The 25,976-nt window shown below is 47.3% G+C and overlaps 1 protein-coding gene across 1 annotated transcript in view; it reads left to right on the forward strand.

Moving 5' to 3' along the window:
• The window catches only part of XAB2 (XPA binding protein 2), a 183,961-nt gene extending 160,601 nt beyond the window's left edge, over nt 1–23,360 (forward strand). The window contains exons 17-19 of the mRNA XM_086960386.1: nt 1,838–1,949; nt 18,971–19,083; nt 21,868–23,360. Of these exons, the coding sequence (XP_086816512.1) occupies nt 1,838–1,949; nt 18,971–19,083; nt 21,868–21,929 (287 nt within the window). The 3' untranslated portion in view covers nt 21,930–23,360. The remainder of the gene's footprint in view (nt 1–1,837; nt 1,950–18,970; nt 19,084–21,867) is intronic.
• Nucleotides 23,361–25,976: the final 2,616 nt, after the last annotated feature.

Below are 25,976 nucleotides of genomic sequence, written 5' to 3' on the forward strand. Positions count from 1 at the left end.
TTAAAATTAAATTGGTATATATCCTTTGAGTAAAGTTCACAGGGAATATTTACTATACAAACCTATTGGTGTATACATTTTAAGTCTATGGATGAAAACAGATAAGGGAAGAACCAGAGAGGAGGGGGGGGGGGGGGGGGGGAAGGAGATCAGGGGCGGGGGGGGGGGGGGGTGGGAGAGCGGGAGGAAAATTTATTTTGATTCTTTTAAATACAGTCTCAGTGTTGATTTGGATGTAGGCTATTAGAAAGAGTAACTAGACCTTAGCATCTAATTGCAGATATGTTTCCCTTATCTATATATTCATCCACAGTGACGGATACTGTTTTTGACGCCACTATGAGGTCCTACAATTGGATACAATAACCTGCAGCATTTGAGCTGTCAGCAAAATAGGTAATACCTCGTCCTCCTTTTCTATTTTTGTGATTAATTACCTGCTGAGTTATCGTCTCTAGCAAAGAACGTCAATAAATTATTATTCTCTCTCTCTAATTCTAGCTTCAGTATAGGCTACCCTTAACCTATATAGACTGCTGTCTTTTTACCCACGTTTGACATATGAGCCTGTATAGTCTAAATGTATAAATTAATAAAATCTTATCAGCATGACGCCATAGCATGACTACACAGTACAAATATGTTCACTTCCAGATTCACTTAAAATATCCTATAAAACAGGAAGAAATTACATATATATATATCCTTGCTCGTCAGGTTTTTTGTATATCCCGTTATTGATCTCAAAAGACTCCCTAATGTACCTTTTTTTTTTTTTTTTTTTTACATTGTGTTCAAAAAAATACCCCCAATACCCCCCATACAAAATGTCTAATTTTCTTCATATATTTAAATTAGATACTATTCCCATCAAGTGGGTTTTGATTCATCTACCCTTTTATCAACGTTAATGAAGTTGTCATCGATTTTCCTCCACCATATGAAGTAATATATACAAAATGTAAGTTACTTTGAAACCAGTTGATTAGTAACGAAAATGTTAATGATATCTTTTTCTATCAGTCTAGACATGTTTATGTAAGTTGAGAATGTATATCTGATGTGATCATAAACAAATATCTGATGTCTATATGAGCAAGGCAAACTATAATGCCTATCAGTCGTTCTGTCTAGCTAAGTACTGCACTGACCTTATTTATATCTGTCTATCATGTGACGTTAAGTGACTAATGTTTTGTGTCTGGACCTGCTAGGTAGATTTGGAGCTGTCAAGAATGATATACTGTTTTATAGATAAATACACAGATAGATAGATATATGCAAATAAAAAATGTGCTGTAGAATATATGGAATGTTATATATAATATATTTTTTTATAAATATTCCTTTCAGAGCCTTACCAACGACTCCTGAAGAAGGCAGTTCCCCTACTGCCGAAACGCGCGTCGAGTCTTTTGTACTAACTTCCAATTATTTGCACTATTATTTTGATGTATTTTGTTTTTATTGCATATGTATGATTTTTGCTGTCAAGAAGTATTTGTGTGACTATTTTAAATGTATCATATAGTTTTGACTTTTTGTTCTTGAGTCTCTATATGATTTTTAAGTACTGTTAATTAAATATATATTTTTACGTATACACTAGTTTCTTTGACAATTCCTTTTCTCCACTGGTCCCAGCCTCCCATAGTCACCTACCTTGTAGATGGCCTAGGATTTTTTACTCAAATTGGTTTAACCCTGCCCTAGGAATCTGTAGATTGTCGATACCCAGGGGGTCCTTGTTTTCTCACACGTTTGTGAGGTTTGCACAGAAGATTGTTGTATTTCCAAAGAATGGCAGGTGCTAAAACCATTTTTCATTGTTTTTCAGATGGACAGAATGAAATGGATAACATGAGACTGTTGGAACAGAGGGCTGAGCAGCTGGCTGCGGAGGCAGAGAAGGACAAGCCCAAAATCAAAGATAAAATTCTCTTTGTCAGGTGTATATTTATCATAATCCTTAGACCTTCATATTGTATGTATAGGTCTTAACAGGGTTTTTAAGTGGTTGAGTACGTTGCTACTGAGCTTGATGTGCATGGTTGGTAGAGTGTGTTTTACAGATTGGTCTGTATGGAAGGTATTGTGGTGTCATGCTTGATGTTGTTGCACTCTAGTCATGTTGTAGCAAGCTCCACAAAAACCTGGTTTAAAGCAGAACAATGTAGGAGGAATAGTCATGTCTGTATGAACTGATTGTACTTACTATCATTATCTCTTAATTTGATTATTTGAACGAGCACAGCCAATGGGTCTTGCTTATGTGAGAGTTAATGGCTTTGCTAGTGTCTTTTAATCGCATCGCTGCTGCGGTGATTTTTGCGCTGTGCGGCATTTTTCTAATTACCGCGATACATGACGAGCTCAGCTCGTCATCCGCACACGTCACCCGTGGCTGATGACGAGCTGAGCTCGTCATCAGCATCGAAGGGGTTAAACATGTTGTACAGTAGTGTGACTGCTGTACAGCATGGCTAAAAATGATCCAGGAATATGAGATATTGAGTGGAACAGGAATGAAAAGCTAAAAAAAAAAGTCACTGCCAGCTGGCCGCGTTAAAGCACTTTCTTATGGCAGATGGGGACAACAAACAACAGGAGTGCAGGAGGGAAGAGGCAACACGAACAACCGGAGGGTGGGGGGGCGGGAGTGAAGAGACAACACGGACAAGGCAAGAGTGGGGACATTAAGAAGGAAGAGGCAACACAAGCGTAAACATGTCATGAATATATTTTTCTTTTTTCTTTGCCATGTTTACAACCCCCTCTGCGCACAGTTGAAGGCTGTGCGCAGCGTGGGGTTGGCTGCATGCAGGTGGATGGCTGCATGCAGGGGGTTGACCACGGCGGCCAGGCCTTGCAGCCAACTCCCCACCATGTGCAGTGGTGGTTGAAATAACGTATGGTAAATAAATATCGCTTTACATAGAAAAAAAATTCTGAAGGTTAAGGTGACGTTATAGTGTGGAAATTGCATTAAAAACCCTAGAAATTCACTGAAAAAACAAAGGCTACCGGCACATTATAGCTAAAAAATAGATTTTTTTTATAATAAAATTAGAAATTCACTAAAGAAAACAAAGGTTACAGGATGTTATAGTTGGGTTCAGATATTACACACATAAAACAATACAAATTCAGCAGTTCTACGTCTGTCAAACTATAACTTGTGAGGTAAGGTAATTATAACTCGCGCCCTCGCCATGCACTGCTAGTTACCACTCCTATTACATCTTCTAAAACGTCATTAATAATATCACTGAAACATTTGCAGTAAAATTATTGTTGAGAAAACTGTGCATTGCGGGGGTGCGAGTTATAGTTACCTTAGGGATAACTGTGACTGCTGAATTTCTGTGTAAGATCTCAGCCCAACTACGACGTCCCGGTAACCTTTGGTTCTTTAATGAATATATATATATATATATCCAGAAGTAAGCTTTCTGTGTCATGTAATCAAGGCTCGTAGGAGCCGAAACGTTATGGCGGCACAGGATTAAACAGATGAAGGAACTGGAATTTTGGGTCCGTGTTTGAATGCAAATTCCTTGGTACACGCGGAGCAAAGTGATATATATATAAGTATATATATTTGTATTGTACTCCATATATATATACTGACGCTGCTCTCCCCCTAAACTGAGGAACTACCCATAGTTTTGTGCTTCCTACTTTACATAATTTATGCAGCACAGTAAGCCTGAAGCGGTTGTATGTATGTATATATATATATATATATATATATATATATATATATATATATATATATATCTTTCTTCATGGAGAATCAACATGATTGCTGATATACCACTGAAGCTGCTGCTATTGTTGTTAGCATACTTTGTGGCACTCTGAGCCTAAAAAGGTATTGTCTTGACTCATACTGGGCTCCTTCCTTGAGTCTGGACAAAGCTTTACCTCTCTGATGAGCTTTAATTAGAGCAAAACATGTATTGGGTTGCTTTTATTTATTCCAGGTTGGCTTGGATGGTGCTTTACCAGTCAAACGCTGTAATGCTGTGCCAGGAGTTATAAAATGCTTGCCATTTTTCAGCGCAGTGTAGATGGCACCAGCTAATCCTGTGGTTAAAGACTTTCTTGTTAAAATGGAAAAGGCTTTGTCACTTTCTAGCTTGGCTTGGGTGGCACTGTGCTACTCCAATGCTTTATAACGATGCTAGAGAAACAGACATTTGAGTGAACAGATTCAGAGTGTCAGTGGTGTTGTAGGGTGTTCCATAGAAAGGAACTGCTCTTCACCTAAACCTGCTTCTTTTTTTGCGTAATGTATTGCAGTACTCGAAGTCTGAAAGTTTGATATATATCTTCATGGAAAATCCAGATGATTGCCGTTTAACCACTGAAGCCACTTGACATTCTGTTATAACATCGTATGCAGTGGATATTGTTGGCTTTCACCAATGAGTTAATGTAGCTCTAATTTTTCCTATAATGGCATACATGCATATAAAATGGTAAACCCCGGGATGGGGAAGCCGCTCTAATGAAAATCTGACCTGTGCTTCACCCACTTTACTTCCTCTGACATTTACTTTACTGCCAGGAGATTGACATCACCTTTGCTATGTCTGAGTTAAAGCTTCGCTTTGCACAAAGCATCAGAAAAATAACTTCTAAGATGAAAATACTGTAGCCTTAGGATTACAAACCAATTTTTTTTCAGAGTTTTATATAGCGCAAACTTGACCCGAAGGTATCGGGTATCAGAGCGCTTTACATTAGCACCAGTTGCGTTATATATACACACACATTCCTATATATATATATATATATATACACACACACACACACATATATATACATATATATACACATATAGATGTATACACACATATATACACACACACATACATTTATACACATACATATTATTTGTTAATTAATAATATGTGCATCTCTTTTTATTAGGGTTAGTATTAATGCAATTAATTTAACAATATTTTAAAGTTACTTAATAGTTAGGATTATCATTAAACTACTGCTTCTAAATCATTTCATATTTTTGTATTTTTACATTTGGGGTTAGTATTAAAATAATTTAACTAGACATAATTTTAAATTGATTTAATAACATCAGTTTTGCAAGTGTAATAAGACCCATAATTATTTAATAGCCTTGAACTGAATTTTGGGTAATTATGTAAAACAAATATATAAGTTGACTTCATGCTAAATATGTAAATGAAATTCTAGGGTTGACATTCTAATTGCAACATGGTTGTTTTTTATTTAAAATATTAAAATAGGGTTGGAATTAAAATAAATGTATTTTAATAAAAAGTGTTGGCAGTATTGCAATTTTATTTTGAGGTTAGAACAGGGTAACTTATTCGAAATAATTAAAAACGTTATTTTTAGCTTAAGGGTTTGTATCAATATAATTGAATGTAGTTACTTTAAAATAGAATTTAAAAAACGACTAGCATTATGGTATAGTTTAAGATAATCAATAGGAGATAGAGTGAATGTAAGACAAAGTAAATGTCATTTTTAGTGTTATTCATTGTGATCAAACCAAAGTGTGGAAGTAAGAGTACTAGACGTAAAGACATACTGCTTTCTAATGCTGGTGAAATGGGAGTGGTAATGTGTGTAGAATAGCCCCAAAGGTGAGGCCCCCTTCCTGTCTTGCCTTATCCCTTAGATAAAATCTCAATTCTTCAGCAGTTCAACCCAGGAATCAGCACTTCTAAATCAATCTTATGGCCAAAGGAATGCGGGAGACAAGGAGAGGATCTGTTGCTTGTTAACATGATTTTGGCCTTGTTTGCTTTTCCTATAGATGCAGTTGAAAGTAGGGGCTCTTCTCTGATAGTTACAGCAGAAAGATTTGCCAGTAGTTGGGGAGAAATGCTACATAAAACAGGCAGTACACCTTTAGGCTGCAGTAAACTAGAAGACAGACTCAATCAGTGAAAAGTGAGAACCATGTCTATACTGAAATGTACACTGGCCAGGACACTGCTGCCAGAGGCTTTGGAGGGCTTCTTTCAGTCCTACTTGTGAAACCCTTGTTCCACTCCCACCCCTTGAAGTTATTACATTGTAAAAGTTGAAAGAGATAGGTTAACAGAGGAAGAGCAACAAAAAGGCAAAGTCTGGTTAGTGGTGTTCGAAGGGTTTTGTCTCCTTTTTAAAATAACATAAACATAATGTAGCCAACTTATTCTTCAGATAGGGTTCTAAATTTGTATTACATTTTAAAGGGATTTTGAAGTAAAAGATATATATATGCATATATTTTCCAGAAGTCTTCTTGGATCCCTGTCCTGGGCAGGTGCTCATTAGCTCACTGAAGACACATGAAAACAAGCATTTACAATGCCATGGTCTCGGCATTCTTAAAGTTAGAGCTATTGGCATTGCTCATGACATTATTTATGGGTTTTTTTTAAACATAAATAAATGGCATTGTCATTTACAATGCCAATAGCAGGGCAGGAGAGCAAGCACAAACAACGAGGGGGCAGTAGAGCAAGCACAAGCAACCAGGGGGCAGGAGAGCAAGCGCAAGCAACGATGGGGCAGGGCCAGGAGAGCAAGCACAAGCAACGAGGGGGCAGGACAGTAAGCACAAGCTGTGAGGGGACAGGAGAGCAAGCACAAGCAACGAGGGGGCAGGACAGCAAGCACAAGCAACGAGGGGGCAGGAGAGCAAGCGCAAGCAACGAGGGGGCAGGGGCAGGAGAGCAAGCACAAGCAACGAGGGGGCAGCACAGCAAGCACAAGCTGTGAGGGGGCAGAAGAGCAAGCACAAGCAACGAGGGGGCAAGACAGCAAGCACAAGCAACGAGAGGGCAAGACAGCAAGCACAAGCAACGAGGGGGCAAGACAGCAAGCACAAGCAACGAGGGGGCAGGACAGCAAGCATGAGGTGGCAGGACAACAAGCACAAGCAACGAGGGGGGGGCAGGAGGGCTAGCACAACCAGCGAGGGGGGGCAGGAGAGCAAGCACAACCAACGAGGGGACAGGGGAGCAAGCACAAGCAACGAGGGGGCAGGATAACAAGCACGAGCAACAAGGGGGCAAGACAGCAAGCACAAGCATTGAGGGGGAGAGACAGCAAGCACAAGCAACGAGGGGGCAGGAGAGCAAGCACAAGCAACGAGCGGGCAAGAGAGCAAGCACAAGCAACAAGGGGGCAAGACAGCAAGCAACGAGGGGGCAGGACAGCAAGCACAAGCAACGGGGGGCAGGAGAGAAAGCATAAGCAACGAGGGGGCAGGACAGCAAGCACAAGCAACGAGGGGGCAGGACAGCGAGCACAAGCAACGAGGGGGCAGGACAGCAAGCATGAGCAACGAGGGGGCAGGACAGCAAGCACAAGCAACGAGGGGGGTTAGGAGAGCAAGCAACAAGGGGGGCAGGAGAGCAAACACAAGCAATGAGGGGGCAGGATAGCAAGCACAAGCAACGAGGGGGGGGGAAGACAGCAAGCACGAGCAACGAGGGGGCAGGACAGCAAGCATAAGCGACGAGGGGGCAGGACAGCAAGCACAAGCAATGAGGAGTGGGGCAGGAGAGCAAGCACAAGCAACGAGGGGGGCAGGAGAGCAAGCACAAGCAACGAGGGGGCAGGACAGCAAGCATGAGCAATGAGGGGGGGCAGGACAGCAAGCACAAGCAACGAGGGAGGGGCAGGAGAGCAAGCACAAGCAACGAGGGGGCAGGAGAGCAAGCACAAGCAACGAGGGGACGGGACAGTAAGCACAAGCAACGAGGGGGCAAGACAGCAAGCACAAACAACGAGGGGGGGCAGGAGAGCAAGCACAAGCAACGAGGGGGGGCAGGAGAGCAAGCACAAGCAACGAGGGGGGGCAGGAGAGCAAGCACAAGCAACAAACGGGGGCAGGAGAGCAAGCACGAGCAACAAGGGGGCAGGACAGCAAGCACATGCAACGGGGGGCAGGACAGCAAGCACAAGCAATGAGGGGGCAGGAGAGCAAGCACAAGCAACGAGGGGGCAGGACAGCAAGCACGAGCAACGAGGGGGCAGGACAGCAAGCACAAGCAACGAGGGGGCAGGACAGCAAGCACAAGCAACGAGGGGACACGAGAGCAAGCACAAGCAACGAGGGGGCAGGAGAGCAAGCACAAGCAACGAGGGGGCAGGGGCTTGAGAGCAAGCACAAGCAACGTGGGGGCAGGGGCAGGAGAGCAAGCACAAGCAACGAGGGGGCAGAACAGCAAGCACAAGCAACGAGGGGTGGCAGGACAGCAAGCACAAGCAACGAGGGGGCAAGTCAAGTCAAGTCAGAAAATTTATATAGCGCACTACATACCCAGAGGGTCTCAAGGCGCTTGAAGAGGGGTGGTGAATTATTGGTCAAATATCCACGTTTTAAGTTGCTTTCTGAATGCTAGGTGGTTCTGAGTAAGGCGAAGGTGAGTGGGAAGTGAGTTCCAGGTTTTAGCTGCCAGGTAGGAAAAGGATCTGCCTCCCATGGTGGTTTTGTTGATGCGAGGTACAGTGGCCAGGGCTTGGTTGGATGATCGTAGCTGGCGTGAGGGGGTGTAGAAGGACAGTCGTGTGTTGAGGCATTCTGGTCCGATTTCGTAGAGTGCTTTGTGTGCGTGGGTTAGGAGCCGGAAAGTGATCCTCTTATTGACGGGGAGCCAGTGGAGATTTTTCAGGTGACCAGAGATGTGTTCTTTGCGCGGGATGTCTAATATGAGCCTGGCTGTAGCGTTCTGAATTCGTTGGAGTTTTTTCTGGAGTTTGGCGGAAGTACCGGCGTAGAGGGTGTTTCCGTAGTCCAGTCGGCTCGTGACCAGAGCGTGGGTGACCGTTTTCCTAGTTTCGGTGGGGATCCAACGAAATGTTTTTTTGAGCATGCGAAGAATGTTGAAGCAGGATGAAGAGACGGGGTTGACTTGTCTATTCATTGAAAGTGAGGAATCCAGGATGACGCCCAAGTTCCGTGCGTGGTCCGTCGGGATGGGTGCTTTTCCAAGGGCTTCTGGCCACCAAGAGTCGTCCCAGGCAGAGGGGGAGGTGCCTAAGATAAGGACTTCTGTTTTGTCTGAGTTCAGTTTCAGACGGCTGTGTTTCATCCATTCGGCAACATCTTTCATTCCTTCGTGAAGGTTAGTTTTGGCGGTGCTAGGGTCGTTGGAGAGTGAAAGGATCAGTTGAGTGTCATCCGCGTAGGAGATGATGTTGAGGTTGTGTTGGCGTGCGATGGCCGCGAGGGGGCTCATGTATACGTTGAAGAGGGTGGGACTGAGTGAGGATCCTTGGGGTACGCCGCAGAAGACTTCAGTGGCCTCTGATATGAATGGTGGAAGGCGGACTCTCTGGGTTCTTCCGGTGAGGAACGAGGTGTTATCCAGTATTTGGGTGTCTTTCATAGATTCACATGCCTGAATCATTCCCCGTCGCCGAGACGGGAGCCTCCGGTACATAAAAAAGTAATGTCCTAAGGACATACATAGAGAATATAGGCCGAAGGGCCTCCCCTTATGGGGCCTTTCCACGTCCTTATGTAAAAGGACCGAACTCTCATCGTTAGCCAATCAGCTCCGACCTCCTTCTAGAACCTTCCCGGGAGGAGCCTCCGTCCCTCAGATTTTTCTACCGCACGTTGTGCTAGGGAGTCTCCAACCTGAGCTCTTCAGGTTTCCAAAATTCGAAGTCTCAAACTTCGCCGAAATTCACTTGTACGAAAAGGATTTCATCCTAGCATCGACTAAATGTCGGAATCTAATAAGAAAACTTCGTCCATGGCGGACTCACAGAAGAAAGCCCTCCTAAGGGCCTGCTCCTCCTGCGGCAAGCAGCGGATTCAAGCGGAGGACAAGCACGACCTGTGCATATATTGCCTGTACCCTGACCACGTCACTGACAAGTGTAGGGTGTGTAGAGCCTTCCCAAAGAAGACGGTTAAGGAAAGGGAAACTCGCCTTCGCGAATGGCTCGACAGGCTTAAGGTCCGAGACACTCTGGAATCTTCCGAGGGTAGTGTCTCCGCGACCTCCAAAGTCTCCAAGAAGAGACCCAGGGTGCAGTCCCCTGGAGAGACAGACACTCCTCCTAAGAAGGCGCACAGGAAGCCTTCGGAGGCACGCTGCACCTCCTCCGTGTCTGTTAAGGATGGCCAGAGGTTCAAGAAGCCCGCTACATCTACTAAGCGGACCACCTCAGTCACGACCACTGTGTCGACTACTACGGCCTCATCGCCCTCCGCGGCGACCACGACGACCACCACTGCGTCCTCTGGCGCACCGGTCTCCTCGAACATTCCTCTCAAACCCTCGAAGGCCGCCTCTTCGTCACCTAAGAGGTCTAAATCTTCAGGTACGCCTTCGCCGAAAACACCTCATACCGAAGGCTCGTCACCCAAGACATCGAAGTCAAGTTCGTCTCCTAAACAGTCGAAGTCAAGTTCAAAAACCACACCTTCGACAAAGGCATCTCAAGTCCACGACCCTACCATCGGTAAGGCGGCGAAACCCTTATCCCCACAAAAATTGGTACCATTGACCCTGACGGAGGTGCCCAAATCACCAACACACATGGCGGGAGCGCCATCTTCACGCACGTCGTCGGAAGAGACCCCGGCGCCATCTTGGAAGGAATCGAGATTGGTCGAAGTCTCTATTCACTCGAGTCCTACACCCTCGGTTCGCCCAACGGTGGACTTGGCACCCGAAGAAGAACAAGACACACTACAAAGTGAAGAGTCGGACGAAGAACAGGAGGTTCACGAAGACCACCAGGACGTCCAAGAGATCCGGGACGGAGTGACGTATCAAGGCAGCTCCCTGACCGTAGACACGGTGAAAACCCCGATGATCTGTTTGCCACTGTCTCTGGTCAACGATTTGAAATCCCTGGTGCAGGACTATAAACGAAGGTTCCCGGACGCAGACAGCGGTGCCCAGGTACCGGTCACCCAACCGCAACCGGCGGCCTCGCACCCTTCCGCTCCCCCGGCCCGTCCTCGGAGCCAACTCCGACCGCAGACACAGGCGGAGGACTCATCGGAAAGCGAGGAGGACGACACGGACTTAGAGGAAGGCGAGGTGCAAGACGTCGCCTCGGACCACAGAGACGACGATGCCGATGCTGCGTCATCACACCATTCGTCTGCCCCGGCATCCCCGAGACCGCGCCACTCTGAAACGGCGGACGTGGGAGGTTTCCACAAACTGGTGGACAGGGCTGCAAGGCGGTTTCACATGACGGTGGAATCCGCGGAAACGGAATGCTTCCTCCATGATTTCAAGGAGCACACACAGAAATCGACCAAGTCTATTCCTCTGATAGACTTTCTATGGGAACAGGGCAAGAAGCTGATGCTCACGCCTGCCTCGGTGCCGGCGGTGGTTCCGCGCCTGGACAAAAAATATAAGGCCCCGAACTCCGCACCTGCCTGCCTGACCGGCCACCCCAAACCGGACTCGGTTGTCACTCAGGCGGCCCAAAAACAATCCCGAAACCCCTCCTCGCCGCTGTCCGCGCCCCCGGACAAGGAAGGAAGGAAGCTGGACACCATAGGCAAGAGGTTCTCCACCACATCCGCCATGTCCATCAAGGTGGCAAACTCCATCGCCCTCCTGGGCCGCTACAACCGCCAGCTGTGGGAAGACATAGCACCCTACCTGCAAGGCCTGCCGGCCACGGTCCAGGACGAGGTGAAAGCTCTTCTGGCGGAAGGACAAAACTCCGCGGCTGAAATTATCGACTGCGCCATCGACGCAGCAATGACGGGATTCCGCCAGTTGGCCGGGGCTGCCGTGCTCCGCCGCCAGGGCTGGCTGAAGGCGACGTCTTTTCGGCAGGAAGTCCAATCTAAGGTGCTGGATATGCCGTTCGATGGGCAATTCCTCTTTGGGGAGAAGATAGACGAGGCACTCCAGGCCATCAAAAAAGACACCGACACGGCGAGGGCTCTGGGCTCCCTCCAGTCCCGGAACCAATCCTTTCGGGGAGGCCGCTCCAGAGGTCAGTACTCCTACAGAGGTTCCTACCAGAATCGGTCGTCCTATTCCTATGGCAACAGGAACCAACCCCAGCAGAAACAACAGTCCCGACAGTCATCCTATGGGAGATCGTCCTTCAGAGGCAAATCCGCCAAGAAGGGCGCTGGCGGCCGCCAGTGACCACTTACTCCAGCCAGTCCCACCACCGTCTCAATCCTTTCGAATTGGGGGAAAACTGACCCACTTCCTCCACAATTGGCGAAAAATCACTACGGATCGGTGGGTACTACAAATAATTCAATTTGGACATTCCCTCGAACTGGTCAACACCCCTCCCAACACCCCTCCGCTGAAGCGTGCTCACAGACACCTGCACCTCCTTCTCCAGGAAGTCTCTGCCATGTTGGTCAAAGGAGCCATCGAAAAGGTCCCGGACTCCCAGAAAGGGAAGGGTTTTTATTCCCACTTCTTCCTGGTCCAACAGAAAGGGGACAAGTGGAGGCCGATCTTAGACCTCCGGGCGCTCAACGCCTTCCTAAGGAGTCAATCCTTCCGGATGGTCACAATCCAGGAGATCCTAGGAGCACTGGAAAGAGGCGACTCGATGGTCTCCCTGGACTTACAGGACGCCTACTACCATGTCCCCATCCTCGTCAGGCACAGGAAATACCTAAGGTTCGAAATAGCGGGCAGACATTACCAGTTCAAGGTCTTGCCGTTTGGCCTCAAATCTGCCCCACGTATCTTCACAAAGTGCTTGGCGCCCGTGGCTGCCTTCCTGCGACAAAGGGGTCACCAGGTGTTCCCCTACCTGGACGACTGGCTGGTGAAGGCTCCTTCCCCGGAGGACGCGCTGGCTTCCTTCAACGCCTGCAGCGCTCTTTTCCAACAGCTGGGTCTGACGATCAACCTCAAAAAATCATGCACTACTCCGTCAACGAGGATCACCTTCCTGGGGGCAACCCTGGACACGGAGCGTGCGAAGGCTTTTCCCTCAGAGGACAGGATCTGCAAAGTACTGTCTCTGGCCGCGGCGGTGGCCAAGAAGCCTCGCATCAAGGTCCGGACGTTCACCTCCTTGCTAGGGATGATGTCCTCATGCATTCTCCTCGTACCGCACTGCAGGCTCCGCATGCGCCCCCTACAGGAAGCGTTGGCGAGACAATGGAAACAGTGTTCAGGCTCATTCGACGACATTCTCACAATCACGCCGGCCATCATAAAGGCCCTGCTGTGGTGGAGAAACAGGACTCACCTGACGGCCGGATTGCCGTTCCTCCTGCCGCCGGCACCACTGGTCATCACGACCGATGCCTCACTGGAAGGCTGGGGCGCAGTACTGTTAGACCTTCGAGTCAGCGGCAAATGGGACGCCCAGGAGACACAACTACACATCAACCTCCTGGAGCTGAGGGCAGTGTACCTGGCTCTACAGGCCTTCCTGCCACGCATCGGCTCTTCCCCTGTGCTCGTCAAAACAGACAACACCACGACGATGCACTACCTGAACAAACAAGGGGGAACGCGATCTCTCTCTCTCTCACGAGAATCGCAAAAAATCTGGAACTGGTTGGTGGCGCACGGCCTCTCCCTCAAGGCGGAGTACGTTCCAGGGAAGGAGAACACTATCGCGGACGCCCTCAGCAGGCAGACCTCTCTCTCCCACGAATGGGAGCTCAACGGCGACACGGTGGCCCACGTCTTCTCACAATGGGGCACCCCGAGGATAGATCTCTTCGCGACGGCAGAGAACACCAAATGCCGAAGCTACGCAAGCTGGCGTCCCCAACGGGGGTCGCTGGGAAATGCTTTTTCCATCGGCTGGTCCAGCGTGTTTGCGTACGCTTTTCCGCCGTTCCCGATGATACCGAGGCTCCTCCGGAAGATGAGGACGGAACCGTGCACGCTGATACTGATTGCTCCGTACTGGCCGAGACAACATTGGTTCTCGGATCTTCTTCGCCTATCCATCAGGCCCCCGATTCACCTGCGACAACTCCCGAACCTCTTGACAATGTCCGGAGGCCAGGTACACCACCCGAACCTCCGTTCGCTCAACTTATCGGCTTGGCTCCTGAGCACCGTGAGTTCGGGGAGCTAGACATACCGCAGGACTGCAGGGAGGTACTGGCCAAAGCGAGAGCGAGCAGCACGACCAAGACCTACTCGCTGAAGTGGAAGAGGTTCTGCGTGTGGTGTTCGGAACAAGACTTACACCCGCTCCGGGTCACCCCAGTCCAGCTGCTACCGTACCTACTGCACCTGGCTCAATCGGGACTGGCTCACGCCTCCATTAAGGTTCATCTGGCTGCGATTTCTAGGTTCACCAGGACCCCATCGGGACCCTCCCTCTGGTCCAGTCGACTGGTAAAGCAATTTCTAAAAGGACTTTACAGATCCTTTCCGAGGCCTCGGAAAGTTCCTCCAACCTGGCAGTTGAACTTGGTGCTAAACCAATTAATGAAACACCCATTCGAGCCCATACACCGGGCATCGCTCAAGCATCTCTCCTGGAAAACGGCTCTCCTGCTAGCCCTGACGTCGGCCAGAAGGGTCAGCGAACTTCAGGCGCTGTCCATTCAGGAACCGTATCTCCAATTCAGGCACGACCGAGTGGTACTCAGGCCCAACCCTAAATTCATTCCTAAAGTGCCGTCAGACTTTCATCTGAACGAACCAATTGTCCTCAAGTCGTTCTTTCCGGACCCTTCCACGGCAGCGGAAAGGGCACTGCATTCCCTGGACATTAAAAGGTGTCTCAAATTCTACTTGGACAGGACCAAAGACGTCAGGAAGTCTTCTCAACTCTTTGTAGCCTACAGCAACCCGCGCATGGGGTTGCCCTTGACAAAACAGAGCATCTCACGCTGGATTTCTTCAGCGATTGCTTTCTGCCATGATCAGGCCGGACGGCCTTTGACAGACCGAGTGGCTGCCCACTCGACCAGAGCGATGTCAACGTCAGCGGCGCTCTTCGCTGGAGTGACGGTCCTGGACATCTGCCGAGCGGCGACATGGAAGTCCCCGCATACCTTCTCCAGGCACTACTGCCTGGACATCGAACTGCAGAAGGACGCTGCAGTGGGACAAGCGGTGCTGCGCCATCTCTTCCAATAAGGTGAGCCTTACCTCGTCCCGCCATCCAGGTATGCACATTCTTAATGGTTTTCTCTGCTATATGCATGTATATATATTAACATGTTTTCTCTCAGGTTGCCTGTACTTTCTATAGGCCTACTGCATGTGAGAATGTGCCTTACCACTATGCATGTATAACTGCTGGCTACTCTGATTCAGGCATGTGAATCTATGAAAGACACCCAAATACTGGATAAGAAATGCGTTACTTACCTGTAACAGCAGTTATCCAGTATTGGTGTCTTTCATAGATTCACATGCAACCCTCCCGCCTCCCCGGTAAGGACTCACGTACCTCTAGGTCTACATTGCGACACCCTAGCTGGGTGCGTACGAAAATCTGAGGGACGGAGGCTCCTCCCGGGAAGGTTCTAGAAGGAGGTCGGAGCTGATTGGCTAACGATGAGAGTTCGGTCCTTTTACATAAGGACGTGGAAAGGCCCCATAAGGGGAGGCCCTTCGGCCTATATTCTCTATGTATGTCCTTAGGACATTACTTTTTTATGTACCGGAGGCTCCCGTCTCGGCGACGGGGAATGATTCAGGCATGTGAATCTATGAAAGACACCAATACTGGATAACTGCTGTTACAGGTAAGTAACGCATTTCATCCATTCCAATGCTTTTCCTTGTATTCCGATGTTTTTGAGGCGCTGTAGAAGGGTGCTGTGGCAGACTGTGTCGAAGGCTGTGGAGAGGTCAAGGAGGATGAGGGCGACTGTGTCTCCATTGTCCAGGAGGGTTCGAATGTCGTCTGTTGCTGCGATGAGGGCGGTTTCAGTGCTGTGTTTGGCTCGGAAGCCGGATTGTGAGGAGTCGAGGGATTTGTTTGTTTCAAGGAAGGTGGCGAGCTGGTTGTTGACCGCTTTCTCGATGACTTTGGCCGGGAATGGAAGGAGCGAGATGGGGCGGTAGTTTTTGAGGTCGGTGGGGTTAGCTGTGGGTTTCTTCAGGAGGGCGCTGAGTTCGGCATGTTTCCAGCTTTCCAGGAAGGTGGCGGAGTTGAACGAGCAGTTGATGACATCTCGGAGGTGTGGTGCTATGATGGAGTCTGCTTTGTTGAAGATGTGGTGAGGGCATGGGTCAGTTGGGGATCCTGAGTGGATGGAGTTCATCAGGCGGATGGTGTCCTCAGTGGAGATTGGGTTCCAGTCGTTGAGGGTGTTCAAGGGAGGTGGGGGTCCTGCAAGGGGTTGGGTGGGTTGGTCTACGGGTTGGTTGTCGAAGCTGTTGTGGATGTCTGCGATTTTGTTGTGGAAGAATGAGGCTAGGGAGTCGCAGAGGGCTTGGGAGGGGGTGATGTCGTTGGAGTTGGCCTTGGGATTGGTAAATTCCTTGACGATATTGAATAGTTCTTTGCTGTTGTGGGCGTTGTTATCTAGTCGGTCCTTGAACGCGGCTTTCTTGGCTTTTCGGATCAGTTGGTGGTGTGAGCGGGTGGCGTTTTTGAAGGCTACCTTGGTGCTGGTGGTTGGATCTTTTTTCCAGGCCTTCTCAAGGGAGCGGCAGAGTTTCTTGGATTTCTTAAGATCATCGTTGAACCAAGAGACCTTCTTGCTGCCGAGTTTGTTTTGTCGTTTTTTCAATGGTGCTAGGATGTTGGCGCTGTTGGATAACCATAGGGTGAGGTTGGAGGCGGCTTGATCGGGATTTGAGGAGTGGGCAGGGGGGTTAAGAAGAAGCGATGAGGAGATCTGGTCGATGGTGATTTTGTTCCAGTTTCTTTGCAGAGTTGTTTGCGGGTGGTTGTTCGGTTTGGGTTTGTTGTAGGTAAAGTGGACGCAGCTGTGGTCAGTCCAAAGGAGATTCGTGGTGTGACTGAAGGAGACATGATTGCTGGAGGTGAAGATAGGGTCGAGTGTATGACCTGCGATGTGGGTGGGGGAGGAAGTGACGAGTTGTTTAAGTCCGAGGTTGGCGAGGTTGTCCAAAAGGGTGGTGGAGTTGCGGTCGTTGTGCTTTTCAAGGTGAAAGTTGAGGTCTCCCAGAAGGATGTAATCTTTGGAGGGGAGCGCGTGTGGAGTGATGAAGTCCGTGATGTCCTCACTAAATTGAGCGCGGGGTCCTGGAGGTCTGTAAAGGAGGGTGCCTCTGAGTGTGGTCTTGGGGTCGATGTGGATCTGGAAGTGGAGGTGTTCGGAGTTGGCGAGATTGATGTCTGAGCTGGTTGAGATGCGGATTGATTTCTTATGGACGATAGCGATTCCTCCTCCTGTGTGGCCGGTGCGGTCCTTGCGTATGATCTTATAATCTTCAGGGATGGCAATGGTGATGTCTGGGGCAGAAGAGGCGTTCATCCATGTTTCTGTTAGGAAGGCGACGTCCGGAGAGATGGTGTCTAGTAGATTCCATAGGTCAATGGCGTGCCTATGGACCGAACGGGTGCTGAGCAAGATGCATTGTAGGTTGTTGGGGTCGGGTATCTGTGGTGTGATCGTAGCTGAGTTGTGGACGGTGCCGTAGAATTTGCAGGAGTTGCATGAGAAAGGACCGTGGAGGGGGCAAGACAGCAAGCACAAGCAACGAGGGGGCAGGACAGCAGGTACAAGCAACGAGGGGGCAAGACAGCAAGCACAAGCAACGAGGGGGCAGGAGAGCAAGCACAAGCAACGAGGGGGCAGGAGAGCAAGCACAAGCAACGAGGGGGGCGGCAGAACAAGCAACAAGGGGGCAGGAGAGCAAGCACAAGCAACGAGGGGGCAAGACAGCAAGCACAAGCAACGAGGGGGCAAGACAGCAAGCACAAGCAACGAGGGGGCAGGACAGCAAGCACAAGGTGGCAGGACAGCAAGCACAAGCAACAAGGGGGGCAGGAGAGCAAGCACAACCAGCGAGGGGGGGCAGGAGAGCAAGCACAACCAATGAGGGGCAGGGGAGCAAGCACAAGCAACGAGGGGGCAGGACAGCAAGCATCAGCAACGAGGGGGCAGGACAGCAAGCAACAAGGGGGCAGGACAGCAAGCACGAGCAACGAGGAGGCAGGACAGCAAGCACAAGCAACAAGGGGGGGCAGGAGAGCAAGCACAAGCAACAAGGGGGCAGGACAGCAAGCACAAGCAACGAGGGGGGTCAGGACAGCAAGCACAAGCAACGAGGGGGTCAGGACAGAAGCACAAGCAACGAGGGGGGGCAGGAGAGCAAGCACAAGCAACGAGGGGGGCAGGACAGCAAGCACGAGCAACGAGGGGGCAGGACAGCAAGCACAAGCAACGAGGGGGCAGGACAGCAAGCACAAGCAACGAGGGGGCGGGACAGCAAGCACAAGCAACGAGGGGGGGCAGGAGAGCAAGCACAAGCAACGAGGGGGCAGGACAGCAAGCACGAGCAACCAGGGGGCAGGACAGCAAGAACGAGCAACGAGGGGGGGGCAGGACAGCAAGCACAAGCAACAAGGGGACAGGAGAGCAAGCACGAGCAATGAGGGGGCAGGACAGCAAGCACTCACCAGAGGACTCGGCAGCTTCTCGACTTCTTGCGGCGGTCTGGCAGAAATGGCGTCAGAAAAGCGCCTACATTTTCGCATTCGGGGAGTGGTTTTTTGCTGTTGAGTGACGGATGACGTCAAGGAGTTAAAAACTGCAACAAAAAAAACGCCCCTGAATCCCAAAAAGACGGGGCTTGAACGGAGTGATGCCCCTCTCCTCCAATGGCTGGCCTCCGTTTAGGAAGCCAGCTAATGGAGAAGAAGGGCAAGAGACATCCTTAACATCCTTCAGGGGTACCCTTTACAGCTTTCATGGCTGATTGTTTTGTCCTGGGTTTTCCAGCACTGCTGTGTGATGAAGGCATTCTCAACCATTTGTGACAGAGAGCTGGGTCTTAGATTACAAGACTCTCAGGAAGGTAACTGATGAGTTTCTCTATATTGTTCGTAGGAGCGATGCTTCACGCAGTGAGCTGGCAGAGCTCAGTAAGCAGGCCAACCCTGACGAGATTGACATTGATGATGACGACGAGAGTGCTGGCAGCGAAGATGATGAACCGGACGGTATGTGGCAGGAAATTCAGGCAGCAAGATGTGTGCCTCGTATAGGACTTGGGAAACCATTTTGTGTTTTTCCTATCCACCTCTGTGGGTCTCATTGGATGTGATAATCATAGCCCCTTATAATATCTGACAGGTTTTTGGAATCAATCGGGTGCAATAATTATCTCCTGTTCCAACTTTATGGGGGAAGTGATTGTGGTGCAAAACCCACCAGAATCTGCATGTTCTTTTAAATACCGCCCTTTTATGTGCTCAATGGTTTTATAGCGCATTCTTTCCACCAGATTGGCTTAAAGCGTTTTACAGAGAACAGTGAGATACATATATAAATGTAATAGTGCAGCAGGCCATTTATCATTTCAACAAGCACTTGAAGAGAGAAAAACAAAGCATACTGATGATACTGCGGTTGTGGGAAGGGAAAGGGAGAAATAGGGGTGGAGCACGAAGAAGAGGGCACCTGAGGAAGGCCAAACATACTTTAAATAATACAAAAAGAGGAGCTTCTCTGTAGCCCTCGATTTGTGAATTCATAACTTTTAAACATTTCCCGGGTGAAATTGAGGATTATAAACATTTCCTATAATAGAGAGGCTAGAGAGCAACATTTTAGAGAATTTTCTCGGAATTATGGAGCTTGAACCTTCAAGATAGAGTTTAAATAGATGAGTCTTTAGTCCTTTCCTGAAATTCAAGATGTTCCATGCTGTTCTCAGGCGAAGAGTTGAAGAATATTAGGAGCTAGTGGATTTGAATTATGGTGTTCCCAGGATGAGAGAACTCTTACTCCTTAATAAGCTTGATCCACCTGATATGGTCGGGAGGTCCACTAGGTAGCTGGGTGTGCCATGGTATAGCACATTATAGGTCAGAAAACATATTTTAAACGCGTCTCCTGCTTCTAGTGGGAGCCAATGCAATACTTTCAGTATTGGAGAAATGTGATCAGACTCCGTTCTGTAATGATTTTAGGAGACGCAGCTGTTCAATTCTTTCAGCTGATGTAGGTGGAAGTTAGCAAACTGCATTCGTTAGTTTATGTGCTGGACCTTTTCCCTGTGCTAAATATTGACAGGTTTGAATTGCTGAAATTTAATGGAGGTGCAAACTTTATTGTAACAGGTGCGATAAATATTGCACGACTTACAATTGTGACCCCTGTGCAAACAGATGTATTGTGGTTCCTGTGCAAACAAATGTTTGTGCAAGGATCACAAGTTTATGAGCCAGATTACAGATGCCCCTCAGATGTGTAGAGTAGTGGCTTGAGAGGAATTCTTCCACTAAAACATGCTTACTGAGCTCATTCGTACACTTGTACAAAGGCCCTGTCTTGGAATTAACACTTTTTCGAATGTGCCTTCTTAGTTGTGTCAGCCTCCTCTGATTTTAGACACAAGGAGTAGATGGAACTTTGCCACTTTACCACAAACCCTGTTGGCTTTATATCTCTGTTTTCTTCCCAAGAGCAGGCCATAAGGGCATTACGAACCCAATTAGTATGGTTTTAATTTATGTAGGACAGTTTGTAAAATCCTTCAGTTTAGGGCACTTCTTACCATCCTCATGATTAATTCATCATTAAGTCCAGGCCGGGGAAGTAGAGTAGGCTCCGATCAAGATGTGTTTGCCATTTAACATAGTGTATTTTACATTGGGAAGTACTTTATTATGTTTGCCTTTTACAGACGTTGTGGTGGAGTACAAGTCTAGCTCTGCAGCAGGGGTGCCAAATAAGTTTGGATGTTTGTCAGAAAAAAAGAGACAGACTTTACACTGCGGGTTGTTGGCAGTTTGAACAAAATTACAGTGTTGGGGAAGACTTTTCCAGATTCCTTTGCAGTTGCTTCTCATAGTACTAATAATTAGTTAAAGGCTTTTTCATACAGGTGGTTTTGTAGGGGTCTTTTGAGCAGGTGGCAATAGGTTCTATTCTCAGGGGTTGCTTGGTAGAGACTATTATGAAGGGGAAATCGGCAGATGCCCTCATACATGTTCTGCATACGTTTAGTGGACTAATGGTGTGTGTTGGGAAACTGGTTTCAAGCTTATGTGTAGCATGGTGGGCAGTTTCTGCAATAGTCCTGGACGATTATTCAGGAATGTATATGATGTGGAGGACTTGGATTTCAATCCCGTTCTATTGGTAAATAATGAGTTAAGAAGATTAGGACAGACAATGATGTCCAGATAATCTACTGTGGTTATTTCTAGGATTGGACACAATTAAATTGGAGAACCTATTCCTCAGTGCAACCTTGTACTAGAACACCACATTGGTGTCTTTAAGACCAATGCAATATTTAACGATCCAGGCATAGTTCTGTTTGCCTATCACAATAGTAGTCAGAAAAGCTCTCAAAAGGCATCAAATGTCTCTATTCATATCTGTTGAGCAGCTTCTTTACTTTTTCCCGCAAAGTGACGAATTTGTAACCTCATAACCCTTTGCTTGTTAGCGATTGCAGATGCAAACGACGGACTGGGGGAATGATTCTGAGCCGTTTGTCTCTGAAACTTGGCGTCTTTATCGCCTGTGTCAGAATTACCTGAAACTGATATGTTTGAAATGGTCCCAAAATGAACTCTTTGCTTCTCTTTGTCAGAATTATAACTGGATACTCAATTGTTCTGTTGTTGTTTATTGCTCTGGATCCATCATTTGGTATACATGGATGCTGTCTTTGTGAGAAGTTATACCTTTGGTTTTTGAGCTAATTCAGTTGCTCCGGTTGCCCTGTTTCCAGTTATTGCTTACTGACATAAATTGTTTTTCACCTGCAGAAGTCCAATTGGAGCAGAAGAGCGTGCCAGATGCAGTCTTCGGGGGGCTGAAGAATGACTGATCACTGCGACTCAATTGGCTACCAGTTAATGAGAGTAAAAAAGGAAACTCAGAGAGATGGAGCACAGAGGACGCAATGCTGCCAAAGAAAGTTGTTTCCAGTGTGTTAAAAATAATACATTTTCTTGTGTGCTGGAGCATCTTCTGAAGTGCCATGTGCTGCTCTCTAGACTAGCAGGAAGAGGCATTTTCATTGCGTATGTCCTTTGGATGAGGCACACTTGTGGAAGGCAGACTATTGCTTCGTCCTGCTTCAGTGCTGACCATATAATTCACTGCCCCCATCTTTGTGCAGCTGTCAAATTATGTAGGGCTGTTTACACAGAGCTGAGTAAAGAACAACAATGAATGTGGTCTCCCAGCACCCAACAGCCGACCTTGGGATCGATTTCTGGACCAGTACTGGGTTTCCTGTTGCAGGGATTTGATTTTGGGCTTCGGTACAGGATGGATTCTGGTGACATTAAGCCATATTCTTGCACTTAGAATAAACCATCGGTGTTAAGAAATAATTGCAATGCCAGCACTACCCAGCTGTGCTCTGGAGAGCTCAGTTCCTGGGCAACAGAACTGCTCACACATTCTGTTAATTTAGACTTGTGTAGCCTAGAGATGCCTCTTGTGCTTTCTAGTTTGTCACTTGAGTTTCATAGAGCTCAAGCCTTCAGTTGCAAACCTGCTTCCTTCTAAATATTAGCTCAGTCTCTTGTGTTCTGCAGTTTGACAGCAAAAGGGGCAATGACAGAGATGAGCCTGTCCAGCTGTATGTTAACTGGCTCTTGGCTGCACTCTACGGTTTCAGGTCTCTGTAGAACACCTTGTATGGGGCTATCCTCATATTCCCTCCTAGTTTCCCTTGTCATTTGAAGGGTGCTTAAGCTTGGAGCCTTGGCACAAAGAATTTCGGGTAAGAGCTATTTAGTCTTGGAACGTCATGCTCAGGATAGCTAGTCTTGAGACTGTAGACATTATCACAATACAGTATTTTTGTATTTATTTGCTTCAGGTTAGCGTTAAATCTTTGAGTAGACTTGAAACATTGTCAAGCAGACACAAAGCAATCTTTCCTGGATACAGAATATGCAATTTGCTCATCAGCAGTGTACACCCTAAATTCTAAATATTTTTTTTAAATCGTGTATACTTTTTATGCTGATTGTTTCCCTCCCTTTACATAACTCTTTCCCTTGCAGTCTTATTTATGAAATATGTTTTTTGTCCAAGCGACACGTCCTTTGTATAGATATATAACATGGATATATAGCAGTTGTTCTGGAAGCAGCAGGGGACATTGGAAGGGACTTCGTTATTTTCAAATAAAATGACGTGTAATGTACCATGATAGCATTTTTTCATTGCTCAAACCTTTTTACAGTTTATTAAAATTACACATTTAATGAAGCTGTATTCTAGTTCTGTTCTACACATTGGTCCTAGAATGTTAATGGCTCTGAAAGACCCAAAACCAAGAAGCTGTCAAATACAGGCAGGGTTCAAAGTCAATTTTGGGACACAGGCAACTTAAATATAATAAAATATTTTTTGAGCAGAAGAATTTTGCATTTCCTTCTGATATTAACCAAGACAGGGATGTTTTGATAATTATCTATACGTTTGTTCCATGGGGTGGTGGTTCGAAACCCAATGGATTCCAGTGGGAGTTCATGTGAAATGAGTTCTGTAGAATGATAGTCCTTGTCTAAAGTTGGTTCCTTAGAATGGTGGTCCTTATCAGAAATGGAGTATGTAGTAGTGGTCCAGATTAGATTTGAATGTGGAGATTTGTATCCAAAATCCATGGGTGATCTGAATACAGAATCAAATTCATAGAGCAATAATCAAAAGCTGAAATGGGTTCCACGGTAGGTGGTGCGGAATCTGTTCCACAGAGTGGTGATTCAGATTCTAAAATGGTTTTCATGACTAGGGTCCGGATCATAATATTTTCCGTTATGGTGAATTGGACCCATAACAGTGATCCAGAATGGTGGTGATTGTTACACGATCGGTTGTATTGCAATTATTCAGGTTACATTTAATTCAGTGAGGATGGGACCCTATGGATTCCACAAACCGGAGATCGGGATCCAGAATGGATTCAAAGGGGTGATTATTGACTGGTTGTGCACATTTAGTGGATTCTGAATGTATTCCATACTCATGATTCAGACTATATATATTACATATGTAGGTGGTCTGAAGGGAGTTCTATAATGTTGGTTTCCCCAGGCTTGTAATTTGGAAATGTACAATGATCTGGATTGGGTTCCATACTACGGTGAGCTTGATCTAGAATATAATACTGAGCAGGATATACAATGGACCCTATATTGCTAATTGGAATCTAGTTCTATAGAGTGGTGATATGGATCCAGATCAGATGATATAAACTTTTGATATTTATCCAAAGTTAACTGCTATCCGTGCACATGTGGGTTTGGCCGGCCATCTCTGGATGGCCAAACCGACATGCGGACAGCTGTCTCCAACCAAACTGCACTGCCACGTTGGAGACATCAAGCACAGACTCTCAGTCTCTATAGGAGCTCACAAGCCTAGCACTCAGGCCGATCCTGATGCTGCTTTGGGATTGGCTACAGGAGACACTGGGAGCCTGTGCATACAGCAGAAGAGAGGTGGGTGGCAGGTAAGTTCTTTTTCCCCTTTTTTAAAAAATGTTTTCTTTTTTTGTGTTCCCCACCTACCCGTCCTCTCTCCCGGCCCGCCACTCCACCGCTACTGCATCTAAGCTTTGCACAGGCTACATTTTAGGGATTAGTATGGCTAAATAACAAATGCCCTCCCAATCAGCGGGTAAGAAGCAATAAGCATTTAGTCCACAGATATAGTAAACCCCAGGAATTGCATCGTCTTCTCCGTGCAAAATTTGCCAGGTTCCTCCTGTCAGTTCAAATGTGTGTTCCCAACTACTAATTCCCACATGTCTGGTTTGGTTGGGTATCCTCCTTCTGTATACAAAAAGTTTCCCCTTGTGTTGACTTCCCAATCTTAATTTAGGGTAAACCATTTTCTTTCTCAGTTTGTTCTCTTCCTTTTTCCAAACATTCTCTAAATCATCACTATTTTGTGTCATGTTAGTGTACCTTTCCTCTACAGCCATGATAGATATTGTTCAAGGCATGTGTGCTGTAGATACACATGCTTTGCATATTCCTGCCATCTAGTGTTAGGTCCGTATGTTTGCAAGTCTTTCCTAGTCACGAGGTATGGTGACTCCTCCTTTCGGTGATAGTTAACATGGGCTTCTACTCCATTGTTAGATTGTTTTTTTCCGCCATCAGGTTTGGAGGCGTATTGCTGAGCTCCGGTTCGAAACCGTTCTTCGGGTTCCCCTCCGTGCACAATTCGCTCTACTCTTGACAGTATTATTTTGTACGCGTTTCCTACCTCTCTGTGTATTGTTTTGGTCAACGAAATCTATTTCTCGATCAGAAAGCTTTGTGGACGGCCTTCGGGCCTAACCGCGTTGGTCCAGCTCTCCGTCGATAGAACAGACACCGTTCAAATTCTGTCCACAGTGCTACGCAAAGTACTCACACCAGGGTTGTAACTTATGCTTGTATCCGGAGCACAAAGAAGCAGACTGCGATGCTTGCAGATTGTTTTGCTCAAAGAAAACCATTCGCGATTGTTGGGTTCGATGTCGAGAGATGCAGCGTCAAAGCATTAAAGACATGCCAGATATCTTTGGTAAAGAGTCCCGTCAAGAAGATATTGGTGCATCTGCGGCGTAGGAGGAAGAGGCCTTCTTCATGTCGGATTCAGAGCTCAAGATAGACCTCGACGCCGAAGAACTTCCGCAGGGACATGGTGATGCGAGTATAGAAGACCTCTTCCTGCCCCATCATCCCACTCACAAAAAAACTAAGGCTCGGCACCACCTCTGCCTTACTGGCCAAGGTCGGCACTGAGATGATGTTTCCGACGCCCTGCCTTCCGGCTCGGGACCGAATCAACACAAATCCCCTTCGGAACCGAAGCCTTCAGGTTCCAAGTCCAAATCCGGCACCGAAAGAGGTCCCTTTGG

This window comes from Lissotriton vulgaris, chromosome 1_1 (genome assembly GCF_964263255.1).
Source record: "Lissotriton vulgaris chromosome 1_1, aLisVul1.2, whole genome shotgun sequence".
Taxonomy (NCBI): Eukaryota; Metazoa; Chordata; class Amphibia; order Caudata; family Salamandridae; genus Lissotriton; species Lissotriton vulgaris.